The 14,660-nt window shown below is 42.0% G+C and overlaps 1 protein-coding gene across 4 annotated transcripts in view; it reads right to left on the bottom strand.

The window, feature by feature from the left end:
• The window catches only part of LRRC28 (leucine rich repeat containing 28), a 51,388-nt gene extending 37,122 nt beyond the window's left edge, over window positions 1-14,266 (bottom strand). For 2 of the 4 annotated variants that reach the window (XM_064722123.1, XM_064722122.1), the window contains exons 1-2: window positions 11,715-11,854; window positions 4,119-4,256 (exon numbers count right to left, since the gene is read on the bottom strand). Coding sequence is in view for 2 of the 4 variants with exons in the window: in XM_064722120.1 (XP_064578190.1) it covers window positions 4,119-4,256; window positions 5,404-5,441; window positions 7,987-8,027; window positions 11,715-11,897 (400 nt within the window). In the remaining 2 variants the exon portion in view is untranslated. Of the gene's footprint in view, window positions 1-4,118; window positions 4,257-5,403; window positions 5,442-7,986; window positions 8,028-11,714; window positions 11,933-14,020; window positions 14,040-14,166 lie in introns of those variants that run through there. The other 2 variants (XM_064722120.1, XM_064722121.1) reach the window with 2 other exon arrangements.
• Window positions 14,267-14,660: the final 394 nt, after the last annotated feature.

The raw sequence follows: 14,660 nt of genomic DNA, 5'->3' as shown, positions 1-14,660 counted from the left end.
ACTAATGTAATAAAATAAAATAACCATCTTTCGTTTGTGCTGACTTCTTCCAGTAACATCTTTGGTGTCACACATTTCCAAATGGCCCTCAAGAATTTAGATTATTTAAGTGCTACATTTAAATAGTAGAAAACTTGACAAAACTTACTTCATGTTCAAAAACTGCATTTACCAGAGCCAAATAAATGAACTAAGAAACTGTTACAGACAGCAGCTACAAGATTTACAATTTGCAGAACAAAAAAATGTTGTGCATTTAAATGAAAACAAGTCCTCAAGAGAACTTTAGAACATTAAATCTCTTTTTACTTATCTGCAACTCTTTAATCAGCTCGTCTCTGAAAGGCAGAACCTCTCAGGGATTCTGATTACCCCAGAATGTAGATACTGAAGACTCTGCATTAGGCAGAAGCTGGTCCCCTTATTAATCTTATCTAAAGTATATTCAAAATATGACATTAGGAGAATTCCACAAAGCATTTTCTTCCAGCCATTTGCTATTATATTTCAGCCTGAACACACTTATTCTGGACAAATTTTATCCTTTCTCTCTGATCAAGCTCAGCTGAGCCCCCTGAGCAGCTCTCACAGCTGCAGGAGGCTGAGGGAGCCCCTCAGCAGAGGCAAATCAGACACAGAGCCCCGAGGCCAAAGCTCAGACTGAGCCGAGGGTGGCAGCGATTTGGGAGCACAAAGGGAGGACTCTCACCCTCACTACCACAGTGCCCCTGCACAGGAGGGGCTTCCCCATCTCCAAGGGACACCATCTCCGTGCTTCACCCCATTCCCATTTGTTGTGGTGTGTTGCAATATCCTGTTTTACCTTCTCCCTTCCCCCTCGCCCCTCGCTGAGTGTGCCCTGTCAATCAGGCTGACATACCAGCAAGGCGTCGTGTGATTGGTCCTTCAGGCCTGGGAGACATTGGCCCGTATAGGTGTCCCCAGTCCCTTGAGACCCTGCCCCTTCACCTGGTTGGTGACTCACCTGTCCCCTCCCCTTCCCCTGTCCTGAGCTTAAAATGTTAATGAGACCATGCGGCCTCCATTCTGTTAGCAGCAGTGGCCCGGTGCAGACATCTCTGTACCCATGGAATAAACATCTGGCAACCTTCTAGCAGAATCCACTCCCTTTCTCTCCACCATCGCCAGAAGCTCTCTCCTGAGGTAAACGGAGTCCTGACAGCCTGGACTTGCCCCGCTGCACTCTCCAGCAGCCAAGGTATCTCTGGGGTAAAGCACCACAGTGCTGCCTTTGGCCCAGCAGCGAAGGTCAGAACTGGCCCAGGCACCATCTAACTGGTTATATTGGGATTCATATTCCAATACCCATTCCCCATCATCAGTGCTCTATTGCCTGATCTCCTCAGGAAGCTAAAGCTGATGTCTCCACACTGGCTGCATGTATTTTTATTATTCCCCCTCATCTCCTGCCTTAAAATGATTTTTTAAAACTCACTGAACAATCCTGACCATACCTGAGAAAAGCAGAGGGGGTGTCATTATTAAATTCTCCCATGTTTTATTAAAACAAGCACTTCAAAGATTAAAACCTTGCCCATCCCAGTGCAGATAAACCACAGCACAGACTCAACCTCTATCAGAGTCTGAAGATTCTCTACAATCAGACCAGAGGCTTACATCTAAATCCTGAATGCACACCACTTCAATTAGTTTAAAATTTGATTTCTACAAGACAAATCTTAAATACTAAAAATGAACAGTAAGAGCACAATTGTGGAACAAAGCCATTAAAAATGCATAATGAATCAACATATGCTATTAATTGCATTGTTTCTTCCAGCTCTTAATCACAATTAAACAAGACACAGCAAAGAATCATTCTTAAGAATTAAAATGCAATAGAACAGTGGGGTTGTTCAGACACATAATAGCAAACATTTACCATCCAACTGTTCTGCAGCTGCAAGAAGGATATTTTTTAGCAACTGATGTAGGATATTACTGAGAGTATCTTCCTAGATATCCATGGAATTCTGAAAAAACTGACAGTACTTTTAACACCAGACACGGGGAATGGAGACCCAAGAGGAATGCCAGTGCAACCACTCTGAAGTCATTTCCATAAATGACTGTCATCTAAACCCAAAAGCACTTTTAAAATGCAGATCTTTAAATTCTGCACAAGTAGAAGCTAAGTCATATCTTAAATGGCTCCTTATTATAAATTAAGAGCCATTTAGAGCTGTCTTTGCCAGCAGTGCAGTGTCTGCTGCACAGAAAGCAGTGAGCACACAGTAAAATGATGCACTGCAGTGCAATCACATCCCATCCCAGCTCAGCTGAACTTTGCCTGCTTTCCCAACAGAATGCTAGCTGACACTATAATGAAGATTCATGCTACCAGTATAATTAAGGATGAAACAATTCATCAAAATTTATTATTTTGCTCTCCTTTTTCAATTGTTGAACATAAGTGTTATTTTGAAACTCTTAAGTTTTTTTTAATGAAGTCTTTGAAGTCCTCACAATTTTACAGAGAACATCTAAGAAAACATGCTTGGAAGCCCTCTTTGGGAATTCCTAAACTTCTGTTTAGGAAACAGTGCAATGGATGAACTCTCCAGTGGGCAAATGATGCAGTGTGGGTGAAAGGCCAATCCTGCCTGGGCTGTAACACTCGTGTGCCATCCAGTGCCACTGACAGGGACAGGATGAGCACCAGAGTGGCACAAGGGACACCACCACAAACACAAAGCCCAGTGCACAGCAGCAACACCAGCAGCATTCCTAAGCATGCAGACTTGTCATGCACACAAAAAAACACATTCAGGGACAATGCTCAGGACCAAATTCTCTATAAACTTCAGGAGAAATTTACTGCAGCAAGTCTCAGCTGATACCAGTTCCTAATCAAATGTGGTAGACTCCAAATCAACTCTTCAGTAATGTAAATTATCCTTTTGAAAGTCTTTTTTGGAACCTTTTTAAGTTAATGTGTGAAGTTTTGCAGAAAATGTGTCACTTTTTCTTTGAACAAGTCTTTCTTTCATGGTACAGCACCATAAGGTAAATTATCTTTGAGGAACATAAAGCACACTCAAGTCACTCCTTTCTTTTGAATGTAGGACATCTGAAAATTGATGGAAATTTTATTGGCCCTGGGTCATAATGTTTAACAGGTTTATCTAATTTCATTCCAGAGCATTTACATAGTCATATACAATTTTTTTTCTTTCTAATCATAACCATCCTTTGACTTTTTTTAAGCAGTCTAGAAAAGTGCAAGGAAAGGACAGCAAGATTTCTGCACCCAAAACTTCAAGGAGCATTTGCAGAACATTTCTTGAGAATAAACAATGTGAACTTAAAACACATGAAGGTCACATTGAGAAATTAGTTAAAATAGAGCCAAGAGCTAATCCTGTTAGATTAAGTTAGACCAGTTTTTTGAAATCATAGCCTTAAATTTTTATCATCCCTGCAGATCAGAAAATGCAAATACACCAAATGAAAATTAAAAACCAAAATTAAAAAAGTATTTGAAAATCACCATCATCTTATCTGAACAGATATAAGGGTGATAGAAGAATAATAATGTTATATCTGCTTATCAAAATATTTAGAAGACAAAAACCAATCATTCAAAATCTGCCTATGGCCAACTTTTTTTGACTTTGTGTCACATTTACTTTGAGTAAGTTTTGCTTTTTTATTATAAACTAACAAGACAAACATTTGTTATCTACTGTCACAATGAGCTAGAACTGCCATAGGCAAAGCTGCTGGACATGTGTCTTTTTAGAAAAAATGAGATTGGGGCTGTTGGGCGAAAAAAAAAGAAGGAAAGACCGGAATCCTTTCTATTGTGGAAAATTGGGAGAAACATCATTTTATCATAATGACAGTTGTCATTGGCATTTTGTGTCTTCTCAAAGAAGTTCAATATTTTCTTGATACGATGGCAAAGGCTGTTAAATAAATGCATTTTTCCCACTTCAGCAGCATCTCTTAGGACTCTACAAGCACAGAGAGCAGCTTTCCCCTAAGTAGCACCCACTGGGAGCACTGCAAACTGCAATCCTGCAAGTGCAGGGTGCAGCACTGAGAGCACCAAGGCAGGGCTGTGTGAGGGCTGTGAGCCCCAGGCACTGACTCACCTGCAGGTAAATATTTCAGCTGGTTGTTTGCCAGGCGAAGGTGCCGCAGGGAGCGCAGGCGGCCGATCTCCGGGCACACGATCTCCAGGGCATTGTCACTCAGGTCCAGAAACTGCAGCTTAACCAGGGAGCCAATGGCTTGTGAGAGAACAGATTAAAGCATCAATGTGACCCAGGAGTGACATGAAAACCTTCTCGGGACTGTGAGGGGAGGGCAGGCCCCAGCAGCCACAGCTGTGTGTGAGCACATCTCGAGGTGTTAAAGGGGTCTCACAGCTCAGTGCCATCAATTGTGGGAGTGCTGCTCTAGCTCACAAACAGCTCTGCTGGCAGTGAGACAGGGGCAACAAACACAGGGATGTACATAATGCTCCTATCTCCAAATGTAGCCATGATATTTTCTGAAAAATCCTTTCCTTAGGATTTTTTCTCCTGAGAAGCTGAGAGGCCTCAGGAACAGAATGTAAACACTGATTATCTGCTGCTGTGGAATGCAACAGGTGGGTCTGGGATTGGGCTCATGTGGTTGTTTCTAATTAATGGCAATCACAGTCAGCTGTCCAGACTGTCTCAGTCAGTCACAAGCCTTTGTTAGCATTCCTTTTCTAGTCTTAGCCAGCCTTCTGATGAAATCCTTTCTTCTATTCTTTTAGTATAGTTTTAATAGAATATATATCATAAAATAATAAATCAAGCCTTGTGAAACATGGAGTCAACATTCTCATCTCTTCCCTCATCCTAAGGCCCCTGCCAACACCGTCACATCCAGACCCTCCTCACACAATTCTGCTCTGAAACCACTTTCTCCATTCTCTTCCTTTGACTCTATCCAATTTCTATTCAGAAAGAGCAGAAATTGAACACAAATTCCTCAAGTTGGGAGCATAACTGCAATTAAGACAAAGAAAAGAAACTAGTGCAAGTTCTTGCTCCTTTGGGTTTCAAATCTGTCATGATCTAAAGCAGCAGAGTATTCAGTGTGGTAACTGCCTGAAAGCAGCAGACACTCTGGATTTTTAGTTCCTGCAGATGAGTGCCATTTAGCCTTTTCCCTTTCTGCAATTAGAACTGGAGCAAACAGCATTTAGGTGCATTTGAGAATTCATTAAAAGAATTTAACATAGCATAAACAAGGACATTATCAACTAAAAGCTACACTGGTATATTTTGTATGAAAATCTTTAATGTTTTATGGGAAAATAAAGGAAAAATAGGCCTCTTCAAAAGAAGAAAAATGAATATTTTATGACTCCTGCCACTTATTGTGAGCTGGTAGATTACTTACCTTCAGGTACAACAACTATGTTATTTGAATGAAGGTACCTGGGGGGAGGAGAAAAAGCAGAGGACACCACCTGTTACCCTCAAGGACTTCTGCTACATAATCAGTTTGCAAAATATCCAGTTTCAGACTGAAAGAGCACCCTCAAAGCCATTCCTCCCTATGACCACAAAAGCTGTGCAAACTGTATAAACTGGCAATGGACAGGTACTTAAGTTTCACTTGGATTATTAAATGATTACCATAAAAATAAAAGAAAATTACATACAATTATGTAAAACAAACCATTCACAGTTATAATAATAACAGGCTTTAATTTTGCAAGTCATATGGAGGAAAACAAAAAAGGAAAAGAATAAGCAGAGAGAATAACCAGAATAAATCATATTTGATCACCAAGTTATTTGACACTAAATGCTGGCCAAGGTAAGCAAAAAAAGCCCACACCCACACAAGTAACACAATTACAAACATTTTCCCCTACACATAAACTCTCATACCTTTGGTGAAGAAATAAGCACATGATCTATTCACTCAAAGTGGGTTTTTCAAGCTTAAAGTACATTTTTCAAAAGAAAAACCCAATCCTGCACATGGTTATTTATGCAGCTACAGAGGGTGGCCAGATCTCTCACTAAGAATATTCAGCACCCTCTGATGGAGCACTTCCAGTACTTCTGGTAACATAAACACTGATCTTAGATTTTACACATTTCAGATTTCAATCATCACTGCTGCAAAAGAACAATTGTATCTTGTAGAAAATAACAGTAACAAAATTTTCCAATACTGATATCCAACTGCAAAGGAATATTGAGTACTCAGTGTTCAATTGCTTAGGCACACATGGAATTATTTTCATGGCATATTTTTTCCTACTGTATTCCATTTCCCAAAGTAGGAACCTCTCTTTTCAGGGAGACAGAACAAGGGAAAAAATGTATAAATATTTCAACTGCATGGGGCACCTGAACCTTCTCTTTCTCTTTAAAAAGTGTAGTTTGCTAAAAACTTAACAACAACAATGTAAGAATAGCATACATGTTTGTAGAAATATAGGATGAGCATTCTCTTACCCATTTCAGCTGCAGCTCCTGAAAATATTTGTGAACTACCTCATTTAAGCTAAAAAACCCCTGTATTATGAGGGGCTCATAGCCCAGCATCAGGGGCATGATACACACAGAAAACCACACAAGTGAGATAACTAAGGATGTAACTTTTAGGAAAACAAAAATAATTTAAGTTTGTCTCTAAAAATTAAAAACTACTGTACCAAATTATTCTTGAAACAAATTCTTATTTTGTGGTCTCTTCCCCAAGAACAAAACACCTTTTATTGTCTCATCAAAAACTGACTTGTCCTATTAGAGCTACACAAACCACAGGCCCATTGCAGCTCTCTCCAGACCACCAGAATGTGTGGGATAATGGTGGGACAACTGAGCTTGCTGAACACCAAATAATTAGGCTTGACTCCTATAAATCAGTGTTTGTAAGAAATTATTTTAAACTGTAATTTGAACAGGTTTTCCTAAAAACAGTATCAAATAACAGGGAGGTTTCCTGATGCCCAGTGGCAAATCATGATATGAAATATGAAAATATTAATTTTACTGCTCTCAAGACAGAGGCATGATCAGATAGGATTTGCTCTTGAGTGAGTCAGAGACTGCAGTGAGCTGCAAACCAGTTCAGTGACACTGGACAAGGCAGCAGCAAGGTGGGGTTAAAGGGCCACGTGAGGATGCCCAGATCAGCCACTGAGGGCTCCTCAGACAAACCCCTCCTGAGGGGAGCTGGCCATTAAATAAACAATCAATGCTCCACCAGGTGCTCATGTGAAACTGAGACAAAGGGCTTGAAAGGGGAGAAAAGGATATTCCTTTTAACCCTGCACTGCCAATCCTACCACAGAAGGGAATCACAACTTTATAAGGAAAGGGGAAGGAAGAAAACATTGTCTCAGGGGCTTAATTAAATTAATTGTCAAAACAATCCAGTTCATGGGACATCCATTTTTTGGACAAGACTGGATAAGCTGCTCTGCCTACAGCAATCATCATTCCACAGTTACCACCCCTACGTGCTCATCCCTGCTCCTGTTTGACAATCTGGGACTGGGTTCCACAAACTGATTACTGCAATCAGCACGCCTGGGAGCTGGGCTGGGGAGGAGCAGCAGGGGATGGGCTGGAGGCTGTAACCTGTTACCCTGCCTCTGTCACAACCTCTGACCACTGCCCTGGGAGCTTCCAGGGCTTGATCAGTGTGACAAGTCTGCACGGAATTTATGGGGTAAGGTTTTTTTCTCTTAGCAGTATAGACAGTGGTATCAAGTTCTTCTCATACAATAAACAAGAAATTTTAAAAAAATTAAAATTGGACTTCATACACCTCTGTCAGAAAACCCAACAACAAACAAATTAAGAAAACACAACAATAAAAAAATTACCCTTTCTTGCCCTCCAAGAAAACCCTCCACACTTAAGAGAGAAATTATATGCAAGTAATAGAGTCTAGATTATTTTAAGATGAGACAGATAAGCATAATAAAAATATATTAGAACTCCTACACAAACTCACAATTCCACGAGGTTTGGGAGCTTCTGAGCAAGGTTTTCTGGCTGAAAGAGAGTTAGAGATTTTTTAGGTTTCTAAACAAACACCAGACACGCAAACATTGTGTACCCAAGTAATTTTAATCACCATACTACAAGATGTCAGCAGGAAAAATGGCAACAAAGAATGTCTGTCTATACAATACCCTGGTTCCACACCCCAAGTGTCCATCAGGGCAATCTCAGATGTATCAGGGTGAGCAATTCACTACTGAACAAAACTACAGCCTAGAAGTGACATTATCATGTCCTCAGCAAAATGGGAGTCAGATTTCTGACTGGAAAGATGGATTACCTCATCTCCTTTTGAAAATATATTCAAATAAATGAGTTAGTTGAAGGGAAGAGATTGCTAAGAAGTTGCAGCCTTTACAGACTTCAAGCAGAACAAGAACTACACAAGATGTCTAACCAGAATGTATTTTATAATGCTGCTAAACTGGGAAATGACCTACAATCTTTGTGTAGCTTGATCAATTACCACCAAGCCAGAACTGCTGAATCCATCAAACTAGATTTTCATATTTACATATTAATATGCATATCATTTCTTAACTGCCAACTGATCCCTAGCTGTAATTCTCTTCCTTGGTGGCATTTATAACCATGAGCACATATCACAAAATTGGCTTCACAAGCTTCAGATGTCGTGTTGGAAACTATACTCAAAATTATTCAAAGTTAAGAAGACAGTTTTATTACTTAAGAAACCTGCTTTAACATAGATTTGTTTTAGTGAAAAAAAAAGGGTTACAATACTGATATATGCAGAAATGCCTGCATTTCAAAAGCAGCTTGATGACATAATTAAATTCCTGTTAAAACTAGAAATATTCATGCGAATAAAGATGATGTATGACACCTTCAATAGCTATATTCTCTAAAATAGATAACTTTGCGTTCATAACTGGATGACGGAGAAGCAGGTGACACTCTCAGGTATCAAGCACGCCCGTGCCGGCCCCCAGCCCCAGCCCGGCTTTGCTCGGAGCAGCGACCGCGGCTCGGCCCGGGGAGGGGCAGCCCCGCTCGGTGACGTCACGGCCGCAGCGCTGTCCCTGAGCCGGCGCTGCCCCCTGGCGGCAGCTCCGCCACAGCGCAGGGACCGCCCCGGCCGGGCCGGGCCGACACCGCGGCCGAGCCGGGAAATGGGGCCGGGCACAGAAACACCCCAGCCTTAATGACAAAGCGTGGGGAAAAACATTTCACTGCCATCCTACTGCCTTTAGTACGATTAGCATGTTAACCTGAACCACAAACTACTGCCACCACTCCACCTGCTGCGCTGTCAGAACAGGACAGCATCCCATATTCTGAGGCAGGAAATTAAAATCGATCACTCTTGATCTTGCTTCCCACAGCACTAACAAGGCAAACATCTATTTCTTTTTAATAGATGGGGAAATTGGGTACTGGAAGGTTCATGTGATCAAAGATGAACTGGGAAGATTTGGGGCTGGGATACAGGTGTGCTGTGTGATCCATTCATTATGTCACAGCACTCCATCACTTCCATCTCGCCAATGGAGACAAAAATGAAATTATTCTTAGCCAAGGTAAATTCTGTCAGAGTAACTATCCCAGACATTTCATAAGAGTCATCTGTCAAGGACAAGAGTCATTTGAGAAGAGTAAAGAACAAAAGCTGATTTAGTCATTTATTTTCAGAATTCTGAAAGAATGAACCAGTGGGACAAATGTACCACCTAATTATAAAGAAATATGGTTCAGGTTCTGTTTTGATGGTTATCAATAATGCTCATGCAATTGGAAGTGTTTATTGATAAGCTATTGCTCATCACCTTGCATTAGAGAAGTGTACAGAGGATAGATTTTCCTTCAATAATTTGTTTTCAAGTATTCTCAGCTGAGATTTCCACTCCCCCCACTGCCCCGGTGCACCTGACTTACTATGACTTTACTAAAATTGAGAGCACTACTTGTCTTACCAGTAATAAGAAAAACCTCATTATGAAATTCTGCTCTGTAAAATTATCTGTGATTTCTGTTCCTCCTGTTTTTCCCTCTCCATCACCTTTAACCTTTTCTCTCAGGACAAGCTCTCCAAAGGTCCCTCCCTGCTGCTCTCCAGGTTCTCTCCAGTTCACCCAGGCTGTTCGTGGCTATCAAACTCTCAGCTCCAGCTTGTGCTTTAACAGCATCAATAATTACTTCCTTCTGCTTTTAATGGAGATTGTCAAACTTTCCACGTTCCAAAAAGACATCTGCCTTTTTTTGTAACATGCTGCTGACTTGATCTATTTTGGTCCACTACAACTTCCAACATCTCTTCTGTGGAACAGATGCTCAGTGAATGACACCCAAATTTGTTTGCCTTGTTCCAACAATAGTGCTGAGCACTTGAATGAGAGCCCAACAAGGCACATTATGAGCAAGTTATCCTGATTGCTGTGAATCTAATCAAGCTCTGCTTCACGCTGTTTGAAAGCAATTTTGCCTAAGTATGACCTACATTTTAACTTTTGTTTCAGTTTCTTTATCTAGGTCTTAACACTTACATACAAAACCCTCCTTATTGTTTCATCTTTTGAGCAGTGCAAAGTTTGTGAACTTACTGCACTAAATCATCACTGAATTTCACAAAGTGTCAAGGCAGAGCTGTTTACAGCCTTTGGCTAATTTTACAGCAGTTTTGATTTGTAACTATGAAACTTATCCTCCTGTTAAATTATTGCACATTATTAAATTACTGCCCAAAACCAGAGTGCTAAAATAATTCTCTACAGTACATGTCAACTTAAGTGACTCATTCAAGATGAAGAAAAGGCATAAAATCTTCAGAATTTAAGCTTTTGGCCCTTAAAGTGGAGTACTGGACTCATTCTAGGAAACCCTGAAAACTGTACAATTTTGGTGAATTTTAAGTAGTCATGCCCTACAGCTCCTCTACTGTTGCTATTATTTTATCTCCCATACCCTGGAAGAGCCCACCAAAAAAAAACCAACCAACAAATCCAAACCAATCAAGGAACCAAAAATGAAAACTTGGAGACTTGAGCTTATTGACAGTGGCAAGTTCTGACTCCATCCTGTAGAGTTTTACCAGCTCAGAACATCTCACAGTTATTTTACTGCCCCACACTGAATTCTGAGGTCACAACATTGACTCAGGGTGAGAATTTCTCCAGTTCAGGGAAAAACAGCAAAACAAGAAGAAATCCCAGAAGAAAATCCCACATTAATTGTGACATATAACTGTGTTCTCCTATCAACAGCAGCCCATAGATACAAGTTTTTACTGGCACCTCAACAGGTTTGGAATTTGACCCTGGGATTGACATTGCCTTGGAAATTAGGCACACACCAAGGGAAAAGGTCATTCAGCCTAATGAAGAAATGTAGAATAGACTGCACAGCATCATCTAACAGGAGAAACAGACCACTTATGTGAGTAAAACATATAGGTTAAATAAAACCCTACAGAGCAATAAGCCTGACAAGAAAAGCTCCAGGAGGTCTTGAGAGCTGGAGGAGGGTAACCATAAAATGTCATGAACATCCATTTATCATTCTCTACATGACCTATGCAAGTTCAAATACTCACATCTTACAGCTGATGGCATCTTTCAGGGTCAGATTATCTAGAATATAATCTCTTTTTGTTTTCTGTTTCAAAACCCAGCATTGCTAAGCACACAGACAGTAAACATTGCAATAAAGAGACTGCCGTACCAATGTGGTCAGGGAATTTCTTTTCATGTAAAGTCTCTCCAGGTACTGCAGCCCCTCATCTTTCAGTAACTCCAGAGGGAAGTGATGGAGATTTCTGTAATTCAAGAACAAGTTCTTGTGCCTCTCCAGCTTTGCCTCAGAGATTGTTTTACACAGTTCTGATGCCATGACTAAGCAGCACATCTACTGCATCGCCTCTTCGCAGAGCAGAGCCATTTCTAGGAGACAAAAAGAGGGAAAAAGCCCAAAGTATTACCAAGGTGTGGCCATGCATTGTTTGGAAATTTGTCATCCTGATTACAGATTCTCTGATAATTTATCTAAACACACCTGTTCCAGGTAATACACAAAGTCCCCAGAACACCCACACCATAAGCTATGTTAGAAGCAAGTCTTTGACTACTTTCTGGATTAAGCTTTAGTGCATTAGAGACCTGAAATAACAAAATCTTTGTTATATTTGTTTATATTTAATGCTTTTTAGCTTCATACATGTTCAATGGACCTTTTGGATTATTTTGTCAAAATTGCCACTACAAGAAGAAAATAAAAGCAACTTCTTTTAACCATTACTGATGTCCCACATCCTGTCCCATGTGCTAAAAGAAGAACCCACAGATAAGAAAAACACACAATTAATACAGGATTTTAGTCTCAAATTATTAAAAAACACCATTATCTTTTAAGGCACTAAGACAAAAGGCAATGAAAGTTTGAAATGCTTTCCCATATAGAATTGGTGGAATAAGCTGGAAGAGGTAACTGGGAGCCATTTAAAAATAATACACTAAGATATGAGAAATCTGAAACTTGCAGTGAGAAAGTTCATAAAGGGTTAGATAAGACAGCAGATTTTCAGCTTGCTCTACTAAAAATAAAACCAGAAAGAACAAAGTGTCAAGTTCTAACTGACAATTTCCAAACCAGAAAACAAAAGCAGGAGGGCAAATTAAAAATTAACTTGTATCTGCAACCTGACTTGATTCAACTTGTTTTTCATATATAACTAAAATTCAAGTCATTATTATGCTGTCTACTTTAGACAACAACAGCAATGCTGCATCTTTTCAACTATCTCATAAAAAAACATAATAAACCCAGACTGTTCATTAATTTAAAGTTACCATTTTGCTACAGAATTGTGTATATAAATTAATTCCCATTAATGAAAGGCAAGGACTCAGAACTGCTTCCCACCAATAACATCTTCTATTTTAGTTCAATCCTTCACTGAAGGAGAGGTTTCTAATCATAACAAATATTGGAAGTGAAGGCCCTGAATCATAAATCCCATCTGGTTATATGCATGGTACACAAAACTCCAGCTGAGGAGTGACAACCCAACCATACATGTAAATCATTAGTTTGAGGAGTTCCCTTGATTTGCAGATAACAGCTCTCAGCAGTGATCTGTGTCCTTCTGGAGCAATACACATTTGTGAGGTTTTTAAGAGGTTTTTCACCATTGTCTCTTCATTAGCTGTTTTAGGGAACAGGACACACACTCTGGCCCTTGGCACTCTTACATTAAAGCTCTTTTAGACCAGAAGAACAAGGAAATTACAATTCCCAACTCTACTTCTGTGATCAGCATTAAAATAATTCCTGGAAAAGTGTTTAAAATTTTTAATGGGCATAGTGTGAGAATTTATTATTAACCTTTACAATATAAGACAAGGTAAAGGAAAGCTCATCCTTCTCTGAGTTTTTTTAAATCAGAAGTCGAGAAATGACAAAACACACACACAAATATCCAACAGCCTTCCAATTTGTGCAGAGATGGTTTTCAGGTGTCCTGCACTTGTGGGCTCCTCTTCACAGAGCTGTGGCTCCATAAAACACCTGCACATTTAGCCATGGCACACACGGACACACGGACACGCAACGCCACAGATGCAAAGTCCAGTCACAATCTACTCTGGCTCTTACTTCAAAGGAACCTCCTCCACTCCCTTCCACCACCAGCCAAACTTTTCCTCTCTCAATTATCTTTTTCCCAGGATGAGGTGCAGCCTTACTGAAGAGGAACAGCCACAACCATGCTCTTTAAGGAGAGTAAAAAACAAGGATGAGAGCTGACAGCACCCAGGGACCACGGCCCCGTGAGGGACCGGGACATTCAGGGAGGGCGAGGAGGAAGGGGACGGGGGAAAGGGGGTGAATGAGGGGAACAGAGATGGGAAAGGGGAAAAGAAGGGGCAGAGAGGGGCACGAGGCAAGGGGGACACGGGGAAGAGAAGGAGAAACGGGGAGACAAGGAGGGAACGGGACAGACAGCGGCGATGGGGCCCGGCCATAGCGCGCACCCCCTCACGGAGCGGTGCCGTGCCCGCGCGGTCCGGCGAGCAGACAGCAGGGGCAAAGCACCGGGGACAACCTCCCACCGCCAGGACCCGATCAGCTTGGCCCTGTCCCCGTCCCCCCTCGGCCCGGCCGGGTCACAGCCACTCACCGGGGCCGCCGCAGCGGGAGCGGCGCCGCCGCCGGCCCAGGGACCCGGGGGCGGGACGGGCCGGGCCGGGCCGCGCGAGACCGCGGCTGCCGCGCGGCTCTCGCGAGACACCGCCCCGCCCCGCCGCGGGTGCGACCAATCACAAGGCTCCGTCTCTCCCGCCTCCCTCCGCCAGCCAATGGGAGCGCGCCCTCCCTCAGCGCCACGGCCGCCCCTCGCTGTGGGCTATGGGGCCGCGGGCGGTCCCGGGGTGCCAGGTGTCTGCTGGTGTCCGGTTATTCCCGGTCTGTGGTCTCTGCCGGTGTCCCGGTGATCCCGGTCTCTGCCGGTGCTCAGGTGTTTCAGGTGTTGCTGGTGTCCCGGTCCCTCCCGGTGCGGCTCCATGAGCGAACATGGGAGCTCCACTTGCCTCCCCGCGTGTTCACACAGCCTCCGGTGCTAACAAGTCACCCCTGATTGATCGCTGATAAAGGAGAACATAATTTGCTGATAGA

The sequence above is a fragment of the Zonotrichia leucophrys genome, chromosome 10 (assembly GCF_028769735.1).
Source record: "Zonotrichia leucophrys gambelii isolate GWCS_2022_RI chromosome 10, RI_Zleu_2.0, whole genome shotgun sequence".
In the NCBI taxonomy this organism is placed as follows: Eukaryota; Metazoa; Chordata; class Aves; order Passeriformes; family Passerellidae; genus Zonotrichia; species Zonotrichia leucophrys.
Note: the sequence above shows the minus strand (reverse complement) of the source record. Positions and strands in the feature narration are given on the sequence as shown.